The 17,988-nt window shown below is 38.5% G+C and overlaps 3 protein-coding genes across 4 annotated transcripts in view; 2 read left to right on the top strand and 1 right to left on the bottom strand.

The window, feature by feature from the left end:
• LOC115622403 (ras-related protein Rab-26) overlaps positions 1 to 5,321 on the top strand; it is a 33,924-nt gene extending 28,603 nt beyond the window's left edge. For both annotated transcript variants that reach the window (XM_030516334.1, XM_030516333.1), the window contains 4 exons: positions 2,698 to 2,806; positions 3,846 to 3,956; positions 4,133 to 4,277; positions 5,148 to 5,321. In XM_030516334.1, coding sequence (XP_030372194.1) covers positions 2,698 to 2,806; positions 3,846 to 3,956; positions 4,133 to 4,277; positions 5,148 to 5,262 — 480 coding nt within the window. In that variant the 3' untranslated portion in view covers positions 5,263 to 5,321. The remainder of the gene's footprint in view (positions 1 to 2,697; positions 2,807 to 3,845; positions 3,957 to 4,132; positions 4,278 to 5,147) is intronic.
• Positions 5,322 to 7,570: 2,249 nt separating this feature from the next.
• Positions 7,571 to 10,467, top strand: LOC115623257 (pre-rRNA-processing protein TSR1 homolog). Its single transcript, XM_030517527.1, has 5 exons — positions 7,571 to 7,770; positions 7,852 to 7,931; positions 7,999 to 9,468; positions 9,527 to 9,793; positions 9,854 to 10,467. The coding sequence occupies exons 1-5, from the start codon at positions 7,665 to 7,667 to the stop codon at positions 10,352 to 10,354; spliced, it is 2,424 nt and encodes an 807-aa protein (XP_030373387.1). The 5' UTR covers positions 7,571 to 7,664; the 3' UTR covers positions 10,355 to 10,467.
• Positions 10,387 to 16,842, bottom strand: LOC115623256 (TBC1 domain family member 9). Its single transcript, XM_030517526.1, has 11 exons — positions 16,549 to 16,842; positions 15,929 to 16,095; positions 15,346 to 15,604; positions 14,715 to 15,285; positions 14,496 to 14,644; positions 13,650 to 14,436; positions 12,987 to 13,583; positions 12,299 to 12,516; positions 11,566 to 12,239; positions 11,399 to 11,493; positions 10,387 to 11,344 (listed from the first exon to the last, which is right to left on the bottom strand). The coding sequence occupies exons 1-11, from the start codon at positions 16,593 to 16,595 to the stop codon at positions 11,021 to 11,023; spliced, it is 3,888 nt and encodes a 1,295-aa protein (XP_030373386.1). The 5' UTR covers positions 16,596 to 16,842; the 3' UTR covers positions 10,387 to 11,020.
• Between the last annotated feature and the right edge of the window lie 1,146 nt (positions 16,843 to 17,988).

A 17,988-nucleotide genomic window follows, 5' to 3' on the forward strand; every position in this document is an offset into this window, starting at 1 on the left:
TTTTCTCTTATTTTGAAACTCGCACCAATTATTTCCCTCGAGTTTTCGCTGCTTCAAGTAGCTGTCGCAGCATTTATTTATTTGCTTTTTTTTTGTCAATTAAGTGTTTCTATGGTAAGCAATTATGATGAAAATAATGAAAACAAAAGTTTAAGATGGCTTGTAGCTAAATCAATAAAGTAAATATTGAATTAGCAGTGCAGACATTTGAAAAGCTACACTGAATATTTGTTAAAAAGTTTGATGATATTTGTAAAGCTAAATACATATATATATATGTATACCTTTATTCTTGTGTAGTTACGTGTAATTACATAAACATGCATACATATCTGTACAAAAATGAAGCAACTTCTTAAAGCATGTTCCCTATTTCAGGCACGTTTCGATCAGATAAATGTTTACCAGCAATATACCTACATACGTATACATACTATATACCTACAGCTAAATCGTATTAATTTTGTATGAATGGTTGACTTAAGCAATATACTTATTTTTTAGTAGGATTCCGTAAACTTTTCGCAGCATAACCATTAAGTAAATGTAAAAGTATCTTTTCTCTCTTAAGGATCGATGTGGCGCTCTTGCTATTACTTACTTATTAATATTTCTACCACTCCATAGTGGAAACTAATATTATAAAACGATAATCCTTATCAAAAATTAATTTCCAACAAAATTTCAAAATATCATAAAATCATAAATTTATCAAGTTTTTTGCATAAAATAGTACATAACAACAATTTATATAAAATCTAATTTACATTTTTTTATATATAATTTTTCAGGTGATTCATAATACCTAGCAAAATGTAATGCATTTTTTTTTGATTTTTTGAAACACCACTCTGTATCTTTTCATTTATTCATTTCGTTTGTGACACAAGTATTACATATAACTTTTCAAATAAAAACCGACTCGTAGCTATGAAATAAAATAGCGTAAAATTGCGATGGCCCAAAAGTTTTTTTATTAAAAACTATGCTGAACGAAGTATTTTAAAGCAAAGTTTAAAGCTTCAATTCTTGCTTTGCCTTAACGCAAGGCAAGTCAAATTTGTTGTCTATTCAAAAGCAAATGTGGCAAGAGATTGTTGCTATTAGGAGCCAAATACCATTTTAAACAAGCTTGGAGCTACCACCACTCGCCCGCCCACACTGTCCGTTATTGATTCTCTCCCTCCGACGCAGTTTTGTTAACGCCGACAAAATGTGTAGCCATCTTTTCGCCTCCGGCCAAAACATGACATTATTAGTATGCATAAGTTTTAGAAAGTTGATAGCATTTCGGTCTTTTTTTTTGGGTAGCATGATTTTTGATTTAAAAGCAGGCACATAAAACAACAAGAATTAGCATTTTTTGACAAACATCGTTATACTTATTATCTGCTACTTGTGTATTTGTCGACTTAAATACGAATAAAAAGGAACAGTTGTCTTTACTGTTCTTTGGATGATCTCTAATTATATCCGCTGAAATATGAATAAATGTCAGTAATTTAGTCTTCTCCAATTAAAGAATATTTTGAAATAAAGGAAATATGCCTTTTGAAATATTTGCTTTAAAATTATTTCAATAGTCATGAATATAAAGATATACGTGGTGAAAAAGCAATCGATAATAAAAAGTATTGTTGCAAGATACAGTAAAAGCCAACATAGTTGTTTATGTTTGGGAGGCAGTTGTTAATACAGACATTTGAAAAACTTCCAAAACATTCATATATGTATTATAAAACTTTGGCATCTATTCATCATTATAGTATTTGCTAACTTATCTTTTTCATAGCAGTGATATTCTACCGTTTGCTTTAAATACAACAGGTATACTCTTTATTGCGTTGTAATGCTCAACAGATTTAAGTGCAGTAATGCCCCCTGGCATTTATTAAGTGGTACACTATAAACATTTTTACACTCGATTCAACATTAATTCATATTTTACGTATACAACACGATTACTTACTCAAGAACTCAACATGCCGTGTAATATATAAAGAAATCATTCGTGCATTGACTTGACTTTGTTTATTTGTTGTGTTTGTGTTGCCTGAAGTTTGCCAGCCTTATGAAATCAAATAAAACAAAGTCAATATGGCTGGGTAGTCTACACGGACGAACGCATGCATGAGTAGACTCTTCAAATACCCTAACCTCGCCTTTCTCATTGCCATCGCTGACGGCTGTTACTTATTTTTCTATGTTATTTGATGTAATTTTTGTTATATTGTAAGTATATATTGACTGACTGTCTGAGTGGCGCATGCATACACATACCTACGCACTTGCTTACTCTCATTACAAAGCGGGTCAGACGAACCTAATGATAAGCATGAAGGATAACGAGGCATGTCTTTCCTTATTGGGCTTCTAGTTTGTAACCAGAGATGCTGTTTACCTCAAGGCTCCGCTTGATTTGCATCATTTAAATTGGTTGTCCGTGTGAAATTGTATATGTTAACTTTTGCATGGCCCACGTGGCGTATACTTGATGCACATGCATGTTGCTCATACGCCCCATTACCTCGAGTAATTGGATTAGCAGCAGCAGCAGCCGCAACGGCACCGCGCCCGCATTCCGTTTAACCAAAATTCCTTTATGCATGCACATTTCAACAAATTAATTTCATTTTATTTAACAATAACATTTTTATTTACAACTTTTTCTGCACTTTTAATCCAATAATCATGCAGAATAAAGTTGTCGTTGTCGACGGGACACGTGTAAAGCTGCAAATTTGGGATACGGCTGGGCAGGAGCGTTTTCGCAGCGTAACGCATGCCTATTACCGGGATGCGCACGGTAAGTACATATACGGGTATATTCTGTACACTTACTATGTAAACGTTTATGTTAAAAACATTTTACGGTTGCAATAGTAGCTAATGATTAACATCGAACTGGTGGAGATTTTTAAGTGGTTTTATGTATATGGAATATGGCTAAAAATCGAGTATTACATTTATGATTGAAGTTGTTGAGATGCTCAGATAATTATAGAAAATAAACAACGGATAGCGACTTAGAATTAACACAGATGGCTCAAAACTTAATCATATTTATTTTTTTGAATTAAGCATTCAAAATATATTAGATTTACCTTAAATTCAATAACCGCATGCAAAAATACAGGAGCTTCAGTGGATAATAAAGTACTTATCTAAAATCACACTGCGCTTTCGATATATTTTCAACCCTATCTGGAAATTGGATAATATAGCCATATCTTGAGAGACATTATATGAGGCTTTTTAAATATTTTAGGTTATATTTTCTAATGAGAAAAAACTTAAACTGAACAGCCTTCGTAATCTTACGCAAATATTTTCGTAGCCAACTTAATATTAAAATTATAATTCGACAACATTTTTAAAAAAAGTGTCCTATCTTTATGAAACTGCTGAAAGCGCCTACTTTTACATACGAGTAGTTCTTGATTTTGTACATTTTTGAAAAAAAAAAACACTTTTGTAAAATATTTTCCTTTACAAAATGTTGATGAAAAATAATCAACAAAATCTACATATACAGTGAAAACTCCCTTAACTCTTTTATCCAGACACTCTCTTCGGCGGACACTTTTTTTAAAAACATGCCATCGGTGTTTAAAGTATTTAAGTATCCCCTTAAGCGGACACTCCCCTTGGGCGGACAAAAATTGGCCAAGAAAGTTTTCACTGTACATATACATGACTTATAAACATGAAATGTAATTATTTTAAGTTTTCATATTAATCCTAACATATTCGTAAGATAATGCCCCATAAATTGTCTCAAGCAATGGCTACGGTAATTGAATTTGGTTTCGTTTAATTACATTTGGCACACATATGTGCCTTAGCCCTGCTGCTACTCTACGATGTGACCAACAAGACGACATACGACAACATTCGCGCCTGGCTGGGCGAAATACGGGAATATGCACAGGAGGACGTGGTTATCGTTTTAATTGGTGAGTATTCAGTTAATGCAAAAGTTTTCCAAACTAAATAACATTTGATTAAAGCCAGTAGTACTAGCACCACCAGCAAATTAAATTAGTGCAGCTACAGAGAAAAGAAAAACAAAAAATATATAATATATATACAAGCCCTGTCGAACTTTAGAAACTTGTCTTGCATTTTACAGGCAACAAGGCCGATTGTGGCAGCAGTGAGCGGCAGGTGAAACGCGAGGACGGAGAGCGCTTGGGGCGTGAGCATAATGTGCCATTCATGGAGACGTCGGCCAAGACCGGACTCAACGTGGAGCTGGCTTTTACAGCTGTTGCCAGGTGAGCAAAAAAAGAAGTGTAATTGTACAAATAAGAACTAGACGGCAAGGCAATTAGTTTCGCTTCTCTGTGTAAAGATTACTCTATTCGACCTATACTCAAAACAAATAAATATTTTATTATAATTTTATTTATTAAGTAAAGTGAGTTTTTGTTCCTCAAACCTGGATAATGGGTGGTAGTCCCTATAAGAAGGAGGCATGTCTGTTTAATGAAAGACTTTCGATAAAATTTAATTAAAATTATTTTTTGGGATCTGTATTTGGTTATTTTATTAAAGATATAACTATAACCATAATTAACCATTAGCCCTGCATCCCAGTGGAGCGCAGTGTCGCAAATCCGTCTATTCCATTGCACACTATAATATAATTTGTTGAGGAAATTTGAGTTAATCTATCGCAAGTAAGCTGTAAGCTGCTTCTAAACAAAGTTAAATGGAGCTCTAATATTGAGTGCAGTATTAAAATTTTTTATTATTTTTGGGTGTATTTATTTCTGTTATGTAATTATAATTCGAATCCCAATGCTTCAAAAAACCTTCATCTGTCCATAGAACGCTTCTTGATCGTTATGAAAGTCTTTTACACATATAAATTAAATATAAGTTAATATAAATAAATAAATAGCTAATATAAATAAATAAGAACTAGAGCCTTTACAACTTTAAAAACTTCACCCGATTGAGAGGTGACAGATTTGATTGATAACATCCTCTTGTTCCTATACCCTGTTTGAACCCTTAATTATTTATTGTGGGTGTAGGGTACAACGAAGTCGTACCAGCACGTCTACCGGGCAATTAATTATCTCATTTGAGTAAACTGCAATTTGTTATAATGAATTAACGTTTTGTTTCTCACTTTCCAGACAACTGAAGAGTCGCGGCTACGATCACGGCGATGATGGAAAATTCAATGTGCATGATTTTGTGCGTGACAATACAAAGGCGCGTTCCGTGTGCGCTCAGTGCAAAAATATGTAAAATTCTGCGTGCGCACACAATGCGAGTCGCACAAAATAAAGAGCAAATTGTAAAACAAAGCAAACACAAATATAGTAGATGAAACATAAAATAAATGCAACTAAAGCGATGGCTGGGGCAGGGGGTAATGAAAGTGGCGAAGCAAGAGAGTTAGTGGCGAGCATGTTAACTGCATTTAAAAACGTTGGCACCAATTTTTAATGAATGAAGTTTTTAGTGAAACATTTCATCACATGGCAAGCACATTTTTGTATGTATGTACATGTATGTATGTAAATTTGCAGTGCGTTAAAAAATAGTGTGGATGAGGAAGTGGAGGAGTGTTTGCTGGAATTGGTTAGGTAATTTTTTATATTGTATGGGGGGCGACTGTGGGCGATTTTGATAGCAACTGCATAAAAAATAGAGTGCATATATAAATGTATACATACACATATATACAAACAAGTAAATATACAACTGCATACATACTTTATTTTTGGTAGGGAGACTCCTTTAAATGTTGAGGGCGTGCACCCATATTGGTTACAGATATACATAAATTAAAGGTAATAATAATGATAACAATAAAACCAATTATAATAAAACGCGTGGCAAAATCATGCATTATTGAGATTTGTCCAGCACGCCAATTGCGGGCTCAAGCGATCGCCGCCATTTTGTAATAATGTCGTGGCGTCGCCCATAGAATTTATGCAAGTAGTTTAAAAGAAATGCAAGTATTATGAAAATATTGGAATGTAAAAACTGTACTAAAACATAGGCGACCTCTCCTATGTGTGTTAAATAAATTGATTGCAGCATGTAGTAAAGAAAGCAACATGAAACACACATACATATATTGAACCAAAATCCAAACAATTAAATGAAAACAATCAATCAATTTACCTAAAACTCTTTCTTATATTATATTTATTTAATAATTTATGTTTTTATTACGTATTGCTAAGTGTTATGGATACCTACCGTTAAGTTTTAATCCCACACACAACATGCAAATGTTTAATACTATGCACACAATTTACAATTATTTACACAAAACAACATAAAAACTACTCTAAAGTTATACTAAGTTAGTTGACACTCCACATAAGCTCCGGCATAATACTATACATGCTATGTATTTAGCATATTGGAACACCATTTTGTGGCGGTCAAAGTAACAATGTTAAAGCAGCATAGCCAAACGCAGTTATAAACATACATTCGACTACTACCAGAAGAAAAAAATATATATCATATAAAATAAACTACGAGTATTATATAAACAGCGTTATATTAAAGCAAGCAGCATGTTTGGTTGTGTAGACCATGCATATGCAATATACTACAAATATACCATAAAAACAAATACATATTTACATTGAATGTGGTTTAAAAAAAATCAAGATGTGTTTTATTAATGGGTCGAGGGTAGAGATGGGCACGGGCCGGCTATTTTCGGCCCGACACGACACGGCCACGAAATTAACTTTTAGAAACACGCACGCGCACGCACGACGAAAATTTTTTTTAACACGGCCCAACACGGCCCAACACGAACTTTTTATATATTAAATATAAAAATTTAAAACAAACTTTTTAGAAAATGCGTTGAGTGTTGATTGTGTAGGTGAAAGGGGCTTTGCGCATTTGTGTCGCAGAAGTGTGCCTGTTCCAGTTTTTGACGTGTAAGCAAAAATAGCTTAACATTTGCTGCAGCAAACAAATTCCTCATGATTATTGTTGTACTCAATTTGTGCAAACGTTTTCCACACCACGCTTTTTGCGTTTTCGGGCGTAATTAACTTGCAACGCGGATCATTATTACGGATTGCATCTTGCAATTTTACTTTGTGTTTTTGGGACATCGTAACATGAATTGTCTAAAAATGTGTATAGCTTGTGTTCTAAATATGGGCAAACGCTAAAAGTAATCGAATTATCGATATATTTTGATTATTTACCCAACATTCGTTTTTTTTATTACTTTAGTTGTTCATTTTATTTCGTGCTATGTTCGTGTTCTTTCGTGTTTCCTCGTGCGTGTTTTGTCGTGCCTTTTTGGCTCAACACGAACACGCACGGCCACGCACGAAATCGGAATTTACAACACGAACACGCGGGCCCACGCGTGGCACGAAGTGCCACGACAAAAAACACGGCCCGTGCCCAACTCTAGTCGAGGGCCTTTACTTCAACTTTGAATATTTAGCGCATATGTGACTCATTGTTATTGTACATTGTACAACACTGAAATCATGTAGTGTGTACACACTTGGCCCATGAATATTTTACTTTTCTTTTATGACCACACTGTTTGGGAACATGTGCTCGCAGCGCTCGAAAAACAAAACAATTTCTTAAAAACTTAGTTAAATACAGAATTGTCGTGCATTAATTGCTGAAAACGAGAAGGAAGTATGGCGGATCATACGTTTCATCGTCCTGGGCCGCTTAAGCAAACAAACAAGGCGCACAAAACGGGAAAACATCGCTCAAAAGGGGCCATTGAAAATGCGCTTAAAGGTGAGGTTGTAACAAGTTATGAGAAAATGTAAACTAAATTGATTTCATATTCATATCGAATTTCATGTTGCTATGCCACAGGCAAGGTTAGCCTTAAAGTCGTCTCGCGCAAGCACAAGCAGCAGCAGCGCAAGGATCAACGACGCAATCAAATGAATCAGGTGAGTGCGTTTGTGGCTTGAAACTTCCACCTGCTTGCCTTAAACATTGCACATGTGCCTTCTACAGCTGCGCAAGAATAAGCGTGAAGAGGTTTGGCTAGAAAAACGAAAACTTGGTGGACAAAATACGGCGCCATTTCTAGTTTGCTTGCTGCCCCTGCATGAGCAAATTGATCCAAGATCCGCCTTGGCCATTCTAGAGAGTTGTGACAGCGAACTGCTGGTGGAAAACTCTCCCAATGGCACTGTGTATATAAACCTGCCACGGTTTAAGCAACGTTTTGCCTTTGTCATACCACCTGTGGGTCGCGGCAATGAACTGGTTGTGTTGGACTACCTCAAAGTGTGTGATACGACTATGCTCTTAACTTCTGCAGCCTTTGGAGAAGATGAGATATTTGATCGATGGGGTCAGCGAATTTTTAATATGATATCTGCACAAGGCATACCAACACCACTTGTCGCACTGATGGATCTGGAATCCATAAATCCAAAGAAACGAGCAGCAGCCAAGCAGGCAGCCCAAAAGATTCTTTCCAAGGTGTTGCCTGAGGAGAAAGTCATGCAGTTGGACACAGCAAGCGAGGGCTTAAATGTCTTGCGTCGCATTGGTGGTCAAAAGAAACGAATTATCCACAATAAGGATAATCGTCCGCATCTCTTAAGCGATATTGTGGATTATGTTCCAAATGCCGATCCCAACAACGAACTGGGAACACTGAAAGTGACCGGGTTCGTCCGTGGACAGCCGCTTGATATCAACGGTCTAGTTCACATACCGGGTCTTGGAGATTTTCAATTAGGACAGATAGACGCGGTGCCCGATCCCTACATGTTGGACAAGAGAAATTGTGGGGAAGTACGCGTCATGAATCGCAGTGATCCTGAGAAACAAACTTCATTGCAGAGCGAGCACATACCAGATCCCATGGATGCGGAGCAAACATGGCCAACTGAGGAAGAAATCGAGGCTTCACAAAATGAGACAAAGAAAATGAAACTGATAAAACGTGTGCCCAAAGGCTATAGTGAATATCAGGCCGCTTGGATACCTGAAGTTGAGGAAGTGGAAGAAGACGAGGATGATGACGACGATGACGATGACATGGGTGATGATCCAGCTAATAATGATGATGATGACTTCATGTCGTGTGACAATAAGTCCTTCGAAGATGAATGTGAAAAACGCGATTCAGATACTGAGGAATATCTGGACAGTGTTTCTGTTGCATCGGACGCGGCTATTAATGATGACAAGTATGATCAGCAGATGGACTTCCAGGAGGAACGTGAGACTCTGCAGAAACTTAAAGAGGCACGCACGGATCAGCTCTGGCCTGATGAGATAGACACACCACTGGATGTGCCCGCACATGAACGTTTCCAGAAATATCGCGGCCTAGAGTCGTTTCGCACTTCACCTTGGGATGCCAAAGAGAATTTGCCCAGCGACTATGCGCGCATCTATCAGTTTCCGAATTTCGATCGCACCAAGCGACGCATACTGGCTGAGGCCAAGGAATTTGACGGTGTGGTGGTAAGTAACTGAAAAAGAAAACCTAACTCCATATCCATCCGGCTTTCTTCCTTTTCAGCCTGGCTCTTATATCTCATTATATGTGATAAACGTGCCCAAGTCCAGTTGGACTGCATTTAAGTCCGCACATCTGGCCGATAATGTTATTGTGTATGGAATGCTGCCGCACGAGCATAAAATGTGCGTTATGAACGTGATACTGCAACGCACACCCGATTCGGAAGTGCCGCTAAAGTCCAAGGAGCAGCTCATTGTTCAGTGCGGCTATCGTCGTTTTGTCGTCAATCCCATCTACAGTCAGCACACCAATGGTGATAAACATAAGGTAGGTGTATCTGTATCTGGTTTCCATTCCTTTGGATAATCTTACTTTAATTTATGATAGTTCGAACGTTATTTCCGGCCTTATGAGACTGTCTGCGCCACATTTTATGCGCCCATACAATTCCCTCCTGCTGCAGTGCTCGCTTTTAAGGTGAATCCGGATTCGACATTGGCGCTTGTGGCGCGCGGACGTTTGCTCTCATGCAATCCGGACCGCATTGTTTTGAAACGAGTAGTCCTCAGTGGACACCCAATGCGTATAAATCGCAGGTCGGCCACCATACGCTACATGTTCTTTTACAAGGACGATGTGGAATACTTTAAGCCTGTCAAACTACGCACCAAATGCGGGCGTCTAGGCCACATCAAGGAGTCCTTAGGCACGCATGGTCATATGAAGTGCTACTTTGATGGACAGTTGCGCTCCTACGACACGGTTTTTATGTACCTATACAAACGCGTCTTTCCTAAGTGGACATATGAGGAATGTCTGGTGCGTACAGCCGAGCATGAGCGACAACAGAAGATGGGCAAACGACAGGAGGAAGCTATGGCAGAGTAGATAATTGAAAAAGTCTCAGCATACATTATAACTTTGTCGTTATATATATATATATATAATAAAACTCTATTAAGAGTTACACATATTCACAATTGGCTTAACTAAATTGGAAATACAGTTTCGTATATTTTATATAAAACATGGAGTAATTTAAAAGAGTTGTGGGACTAATACAGTTTGCATTTTGCACCTGGGACGTGGAACGCTTTAGTTATGACAGCACATAAAACAGTCCTAAATAAGGCGATAGAAAGAATGTTATCTAACAAGAATCGTAACATTGGTTTAAAGAAAAGTACGACTTTTCAAAATTTTGTATGTTTTCCCTTTTTAAAGCAACTCATTACAAATTTACAATTATTTTATTAAAAGTACAATCATTCACTGAGTGAATAAAGTCACAACAAAATAGGTTAGGAGGGTGTTACGATTTTTGCAGAAGATAATTCTTTCAACGCACTTCTCGAACAAAGGCAATGCGCTGCCGCTAAAATGCTTGTGCTAGCTCAGTTCGCCATATGCTATGTGTCCGCTGACACGAGCGTGAAGTCATTTGCTTAGACACCAAGAGCTGGCCACGTGTAGGCATTCCTACCGTGAGGGAGGGGACATGCTTGTAACTATAACAATATACGACATTCGGACGCACTAATTCGGCACACAATTTCAATAGTTTGTGGACAGACACTTTCGACGTTTCTTTTGCAGCAATTCGATTTGTTCCAGAATATTAGTGCGCGTTATGAAACCCTTGACAATGGTGGGGACGCTCAGCACAGTGGCTATGAATTGGCTGATGGAAATGTTCCAACCATAAGAATCACTCGATGCGTTGCTGCTGCTGGGGGGTGTTGGCTTGCCACTGCTAATACTCTCACTGCCAGATAGAAGTGCCGCTTGTCGCAGCTCCTCCTCAAGCGCTATAAATAGTCGAGTGGTGCTCGTTGGTTCTGCTGCGGATGTCGTTGGATTGCCATTCCTGTCCGGTTGCTAGTATAACGGAAAAGGTTAGTAAAATAATTCCTTATTAGAGACATTATTTACCTCATCTCCACTGCCTCCCAAATTTAGTTGAGTAAAGCTCTCAACGCTCGGCTCCTTTCTGATATTGCTGTTTCCCATTTCAATCATGTTTTCATCTATCGCAACAATACAGATAAATTAGGTATACAATATAGTAATACAGTAATATCCGTTATAAAATGACTTACAAGCACGTCGCATCTCCTCATCCTGGACACAACCCAAAATCTCAATAATACTGCGCCAGAGCAACTGAAAATTCTCCTTCCGCATATGCGGAAGAAGTCGCCGATTTGATGAGCTATCATCAGGCTGATCGAGCAGATATCCTAAGCTGCCTAAGCTTCGCGTATCTGTGTTATTCGAATCGGCTCGTTCCATTCGCGTCGTTGCCACCAAGTCGCTGATCTGTGAAAAATTCGATATAGTCTCGACGTTCAGCATCAGTTGCTCCGCCGCTGTTGGCTGCGGAGGCGTCAGTTTAGCAGCGCCTAAATCTGAAATATCCGAAAATGTGTCAATCGATTCATGACGACCTTGCTGGCTCAGGCCGATGTCCCGATCCTCGTCCAGCCCAGCGTCTGCGCGTGTATTAGTAGTACCATGTGAAGCTCCTCCAGCAGCCAAATCACTCGGCAGATCCACATAGAATGTTGAGGCACGTGTTGGTTGGGCGGGCAATGAAGATGCATTCGAGTTTAACGACAAATTCGGGGTGCGCAAAGGATCTCTGAAGGTGTGGCCCGATATTCCAGCCAAGTTGTACATATGTTGTGTAGCGCTGACCAATGCATAATCATCGGCGTCGAAATTATGGTCCGATGGGGATGGTAGCGCCTCAATTGACTCCGACGGATCATCGCTAAGGAATGCAATCATAATTAGCATATCGATTATCAATTCATTAATTTAATAACTTACTCGAAAAAGTCCTCCGCTTCTATGGCCTCCTCGGCATCGTCCTTGTTGCGGGGACGCGGACGACGCGCACGTTCTACCTCCGACTTGGACAATAGTGGTGGCAAATGCAAAATAAACATGAGTTTCAACTTTTCCGTATACTTGGAGGAACAGACCAGGCCCAGGGCATGGATGATCTGACCAAAATCAAGAACTCCCGTGCTTTTCTTGTCCGTCAACTGAATAGAAATTATGTTATCCACATGTTATTCAATATAGTTGAAGTAAAAAGATTAAGCAAGCATTTTAGAACTAGCTTTCGAGTGTTTTCAAGAATCAAATTAATATCGAGTTTCAAAACTAAACTGAACTTGGAAGCACATAACTTTAAAAAGTTAAATGAACTCAATTAATTTTTGATCAGTTCAGTTATCTTACTTCTATAAAACCGAAAAGTTAGGAAATGTTTTGTTTTTAAAAGTAGGCTAGATAGATAGATTAGTTATCCGAATCATAAATATATCTTTCTGTTTATCGAATTAAAATTTTGACGGTTTCTACAGAAACTGATGGATTAATGGATTAAAATTTAACGGGTACTCAATAAATATTTATTATCCAAATCATTTTCTAATATTATAAGGGATTTCAGACCCAAATGAGATCCATTTGAGAGAATTTTAATATACAATATACATATATTATTTACCCGAAATAATTTTTCGCCAATATCCACCGTTGTACACTTGCGCCAGGGCGTAAGTTCGTTGAAGAGCGTGTGGAATACTTCGTAGTTAACGCAGTAGGCCTCATGACGAGCGCCGGAAGAATCACCAGGTGCGGCGCGTGCCGGAGATTGTGGGAATGAGGGCGCTTCGCTCATGTTGGCATGCGTCTTCTGTTGCTGCTGCACAGACTTGAGAGCCATTTTCTCCTCCCGTATGATGGTGAGAAGCATGTGAAGCTCGTCGCGTTCAAAGTATGGATTATCTACGAAGGCCTTCACAATAGTCTTCTCGTTGTCAATATCGAATTGGCGCATCGTCAGGCGTCGATGCTTGTTACGTAGCTCTTCGATTCGTTGCTGTGTCAGTTCCTCACCAAATTTGGTGTACGCTTCATGGATAAGCGTTTGCACTGTCTGGGTTTGGGTGCGCTCTGTTTTGCGTTTGTCTGTTGATGGTGGCACTTGATAATCAGGATTGTGGATGCCTTCTAGAAATTTTTGCAGTACCAGCATTGCTTCGCCATCGTCCTGACACCGACGTAGCTTGTCCCGGTTCCACTCGATGACTTGCAAAGCAATCTATTGTCCATTTAAAACATCATAAGTACATTAGTAAATTCCTCACTTCAATACTAAATTACTTACCATGAAGATGATCTTAGCGCCCTCATAGAAGAAACAATCCAATATGTGCAGCGAACTTTCATATGAGATGACGCTCATGAATATTGTGAGAAACCACGAAATAGAGATCATCTTGATGACACCCAGTTGGTCCAAGTGCTCGTGCAAATCTGACAAATGTGTCTCCACCAGCTCATTGAGCACGCCCTGGTCTATCTGAGCGCCCACCACTTTGTCTTTGTAATAGTCAGGCAGGAGATTTTCGCAGAGACTGGCCAACATCCAGAAGGCATTCTCTTCATCGCAAAACAGTAGGAACACTGATGTCACAATGTTCATGGCCTGGCAATAGCCAACCTGTGGATTTCGCAAGGCATAAGCCTGCAGGACACGTCGCAATGCTGCGATGCCGTCGGGGCTCTGGAAGGCCGGATGCTCAGGTAACGACCGCGGCAAATCACGATCGATTTCATCGTGCGCAAAGCAATCCTTTATGCACGCAGCTTTTTCCACCAGATCCTCGTATAGTCCCGGATTCATTTCTTTATCGTGTATGGCGCCTGAAAATATTAACCAGATCTCTTGCCGCAGCTTGTCCGGTATGCCTTCGACAATTAAATTAATCACATCTGTGGTTCTGAACATTCCAATGCCGCGACCGAAATCACGAAAATGCGAATCCCAGCGTGCCAACTTCTCCTCCTGTTTCTTTTGCATCTCAGCACTAAAATTTGTCTTGAATGTGTTCATCAGTGCGGTCTGCTTACTCCATGATATGTCATATTTGGCGCGTTCACGACTCACGGGTCTATAGAAGACACACACAGCTGTTTTACGGATTACTCACTGATTTGGTATTCAACTTACATATGTATACGTGATAGTAAATCAGTGATTTTCGAGATCAGCACCTCACGATCAATGATCTGGGCAAACACAAAAGGCACATTCTCCGACGTTATTATGACAATTTGATTGTCATAACGTTGTTGGCCATCATCTTTTTTCTCCACGCTCTACAAATTAAAGCACCAAAGATCAATAGAAATAAATATTTATAAAGTTGGAAACGTAAGTAATACCCACCTTGATAGTCTTCATGGGAATGACAACGCTAACCAAATCCTTGACATCGCTGCGAAAACACAGGAAGTTTGGCGATAATAGTATATGGCCCGAATTAAAGCGTTTCGAATAGGGCGTATATATATTTGCTTTGATCTTGCCATCGATGATCTCTGACTGTGGCAGTCGGAAGTACACGCGAAACTCTTCGGACTTCTGCCGAGCCGTCAAATCGCGTAATAGGACGGGCTTCTTGGAATTCTTGGTATTGGCCGCCCCTAGACGCGTTAGTCTCGAAGTATCGTGATCTACGACTGGACTTTCGGGGTTCTGTATCAACTGTTGTATGGCCATTTTATTGAGCTGTTCGATCAGGGAATGCGCTTCGCTGGCATCAAAAATCAGCGTAAAATTATATTGCATATTGTTTGTGGTCTTTATATAGATAATGTTGCCATGTCTACTGATGTCCTCCAGTTCGGCGAAACGTATAATACGCTTAATTTCCTGCCCCAGCATATAGGAATGGAAGCAGATGTGATTCAGCGAGATATATAAATGACCCTTTCTGGGAATTTTGTTCTTTACGTAGCTGTACGTCATAAAAGGTATAAGAGTAAAGTTTTCCATATAATAGTATAATTTGACTTACGTGGCTGCATATGTGTTGACCAGACGCTCCTCTTCTGGCATCTTGAAAATAGATTTAAAAGTCGATGTCTTCACTTTAAAATCAGCCGATTCCCCTGGATCGTCTTGGTTGTTTTGCGCAAAAAGCGACTTTATTTTGCATAAAGTAAAGTTGGTAACCTCCTCCTCACTCTCCATTTCGTTGAGCACATTGAAGAGATTCACTTGCAGCCACTCCCAGTCCTTAACAATTTCATCTTGAGTTGTGGCAATGGCAATCTCTGTGGGAAAAAAAATATACAACTCACAATCATTGAAGTGGCACAGTGCTTAAACAAAAAAGTGCCCACTAAAAAAATAGGAGAGCTATACATCTGTACGTGCATGTAATTGTACATACACCAATAGTATATGTATGTATGTACAAGTATATATATAAATTTTTTGCAACGCTAATGACTCACATCTCGTGCTGGCTGCCATTACAGTGGTTTATACACCCATAAATAACTGAATGCTCATACATAGTCTCTATATGTGTGTTCAAAGATACATACACATATGTAGAACATTTAATTGATAAGCAGCAGCGCGCTTAAACCTACCGTAAGAGATTTCTGAGGACGGTGTTTGATGCAGAATTCGATATGGCGCCGGTTTTGTGCTCATAACACTATCAAAGGTACCGACCAGCATGGATCCAAAGCCACCAGATTCTCCATGTCCTCGACGTTTCTGTAACACAAAGTACTTGGAGAACATCTCTCCAGTCCTGAAATGCGAAGGAAAACAAGATAAAAGGGAGTTATATAAATGCAGCCGAGTGCAATACAAATACATACACATATAAATGTACATATATATTGATGTACATGTATGTATGGGTGTGCGTGTAGGCGAATGTGTGCGGCTTTTACGCAGCAAAAACAGTTGTTGGTCGCAATTAGAACTGCACTGTAAAGGCTCAGTATTGCTTCTATTCCAGCGCACACAGCTGTTTCTTAGCTTTTTGCGTTTTAAAAGAACACAAAAGATTGTCTTGAACTCTGTTCATTAAAGTTATCAGCAAATACAACATACATATTTATGTACACACATGCATTTACATATGTATACATTGTAGGTGGCACACAAACTAACATACTTATAGTTTTTATTCTTAATACAGCATCCAGCCTATCATCCACATGGCAATGTGGTTTTTTGATGTTGAACATTTACTCACCATAATCCTGGCAGCAGGAGGAGCAACTCCTTGGGTTCTATCCACATTTTGGCTCTGTGTGTATTTATTTTCAACTTTTCTTTAAGCTAATTGAAGCAAATTCCTCTGCAGCAAAAGTTTTTTCCTTTGTTCGGTGGCAACACGTTCATATTTCGCCTTTGGTGCACATTAATCCAGCTACGAGCTATTAATATTGCACGTTGAGGGGGTAGGGATTGAATAAAACAGAGCAGATAAGTGCAACAGCGTTTGCTTCTGGTAATTACAGATTATTAATGCAAGAACTTTAGCGCAAGCTGAGTACAATCAACATATACAACTCTTAGTATGACATATCGATACAATGTTATCGATGTTCCTTGACGACTCCATTATCGATGTAACCGTGACCGGGCTGGTCTAGTTTGAATGAATGACTATTATAACGTATTTCAGCATGGTCTTTTTAATTTAAATAAATTAAATTCGAAAATATTATTTGGTTGACGCGTGCCATTAAAACGCTAATTATTTTATCTGACGTCAGAATGTGAAGATTGCTTATAAGAGCAACTAGCTTTATGCCCAACTATGTTATTTTAAAATGTATGTACAATTATTTACTAAGAAATAATAAGTATCGTTAAGATGCTTATAGCTTTCTTCTACTTATTACATTAATGCTATGCGACTATTTTCGGTTAACCATACAATTCAGTCTTTACAGAGTCGCTGACGGACTTCCATTTGGGAAAATAAGGAAATTTGTTATTAGCTCGAATGTTTTGAACAATGTAGTCAACATGCTCTAAGCGCGATAGTCGATTAAGTTTTCATTTTCAACTGCAAAGCTTTAAATTAAACTAAAAACTTTACTTGACTTTACTTTAAAAAGGCGCCAATAAATCAATGTAAATAAAAACACTTTGACTGATAGCACTTTTTCGAAGCTTTTTAGTGTTCATAAGTATGTTTCATCATTGAACAATGTAAGTATTTAAATGTTTAATGCTCCTAAAAGTAAACATATTTTAATTTAAAAGCTGAATATATTTACAACAACAATTCAAGAGCAAAAAGCGTTCAGCTCACACACTTATTGCAGATTGGACATTGTGCTCTTTGCTGTAGGACAGAGGACATGCTGGATTTGCAAAATACATGCCACATGAAGTCGTTGTCTTCTCCTTTTTGGGGCTAAAAGTACATTGGGCAGTTATACAAATCCTTTATTACGACAACTTGTGGCATGCGCTTCATTTTTTTAAAACTTTTTTGGAGGCATTACTCTTAGTCTGACAGTGGTCTAAATCTTCTCGCTCATCTAAAATGCTGCCTTAACTCAAAAGTTAGAGTTGTTCTTTTACACAATTCATAAGGGACACTTCATCTACTGATGGCTTAAGTTAATAAGTTTTTTAAAATTTTAATTGTTAAAATATGTGTAGCCAAATCTTTTTA

This window comes from Scaptodrosophila lebanonensis, unplaced genomic scaffold (assembly GCF_003285725.1).
Source record: "Scaptodrosophila lebanonensis strain 11010-0011.00,11010-0021.00 unplaced genomic scaffold, SlebRS2 tig00000043-arrow-pilon, whole genome shotgun sequence".
Classification (NCBI taxonomy): Eukaryota; Metazoa; Arthropoda; class Insecta; order Diptera; family Drosophilidae; genus Scaptodrosophila; species Scaptodrosophila lebanonensis.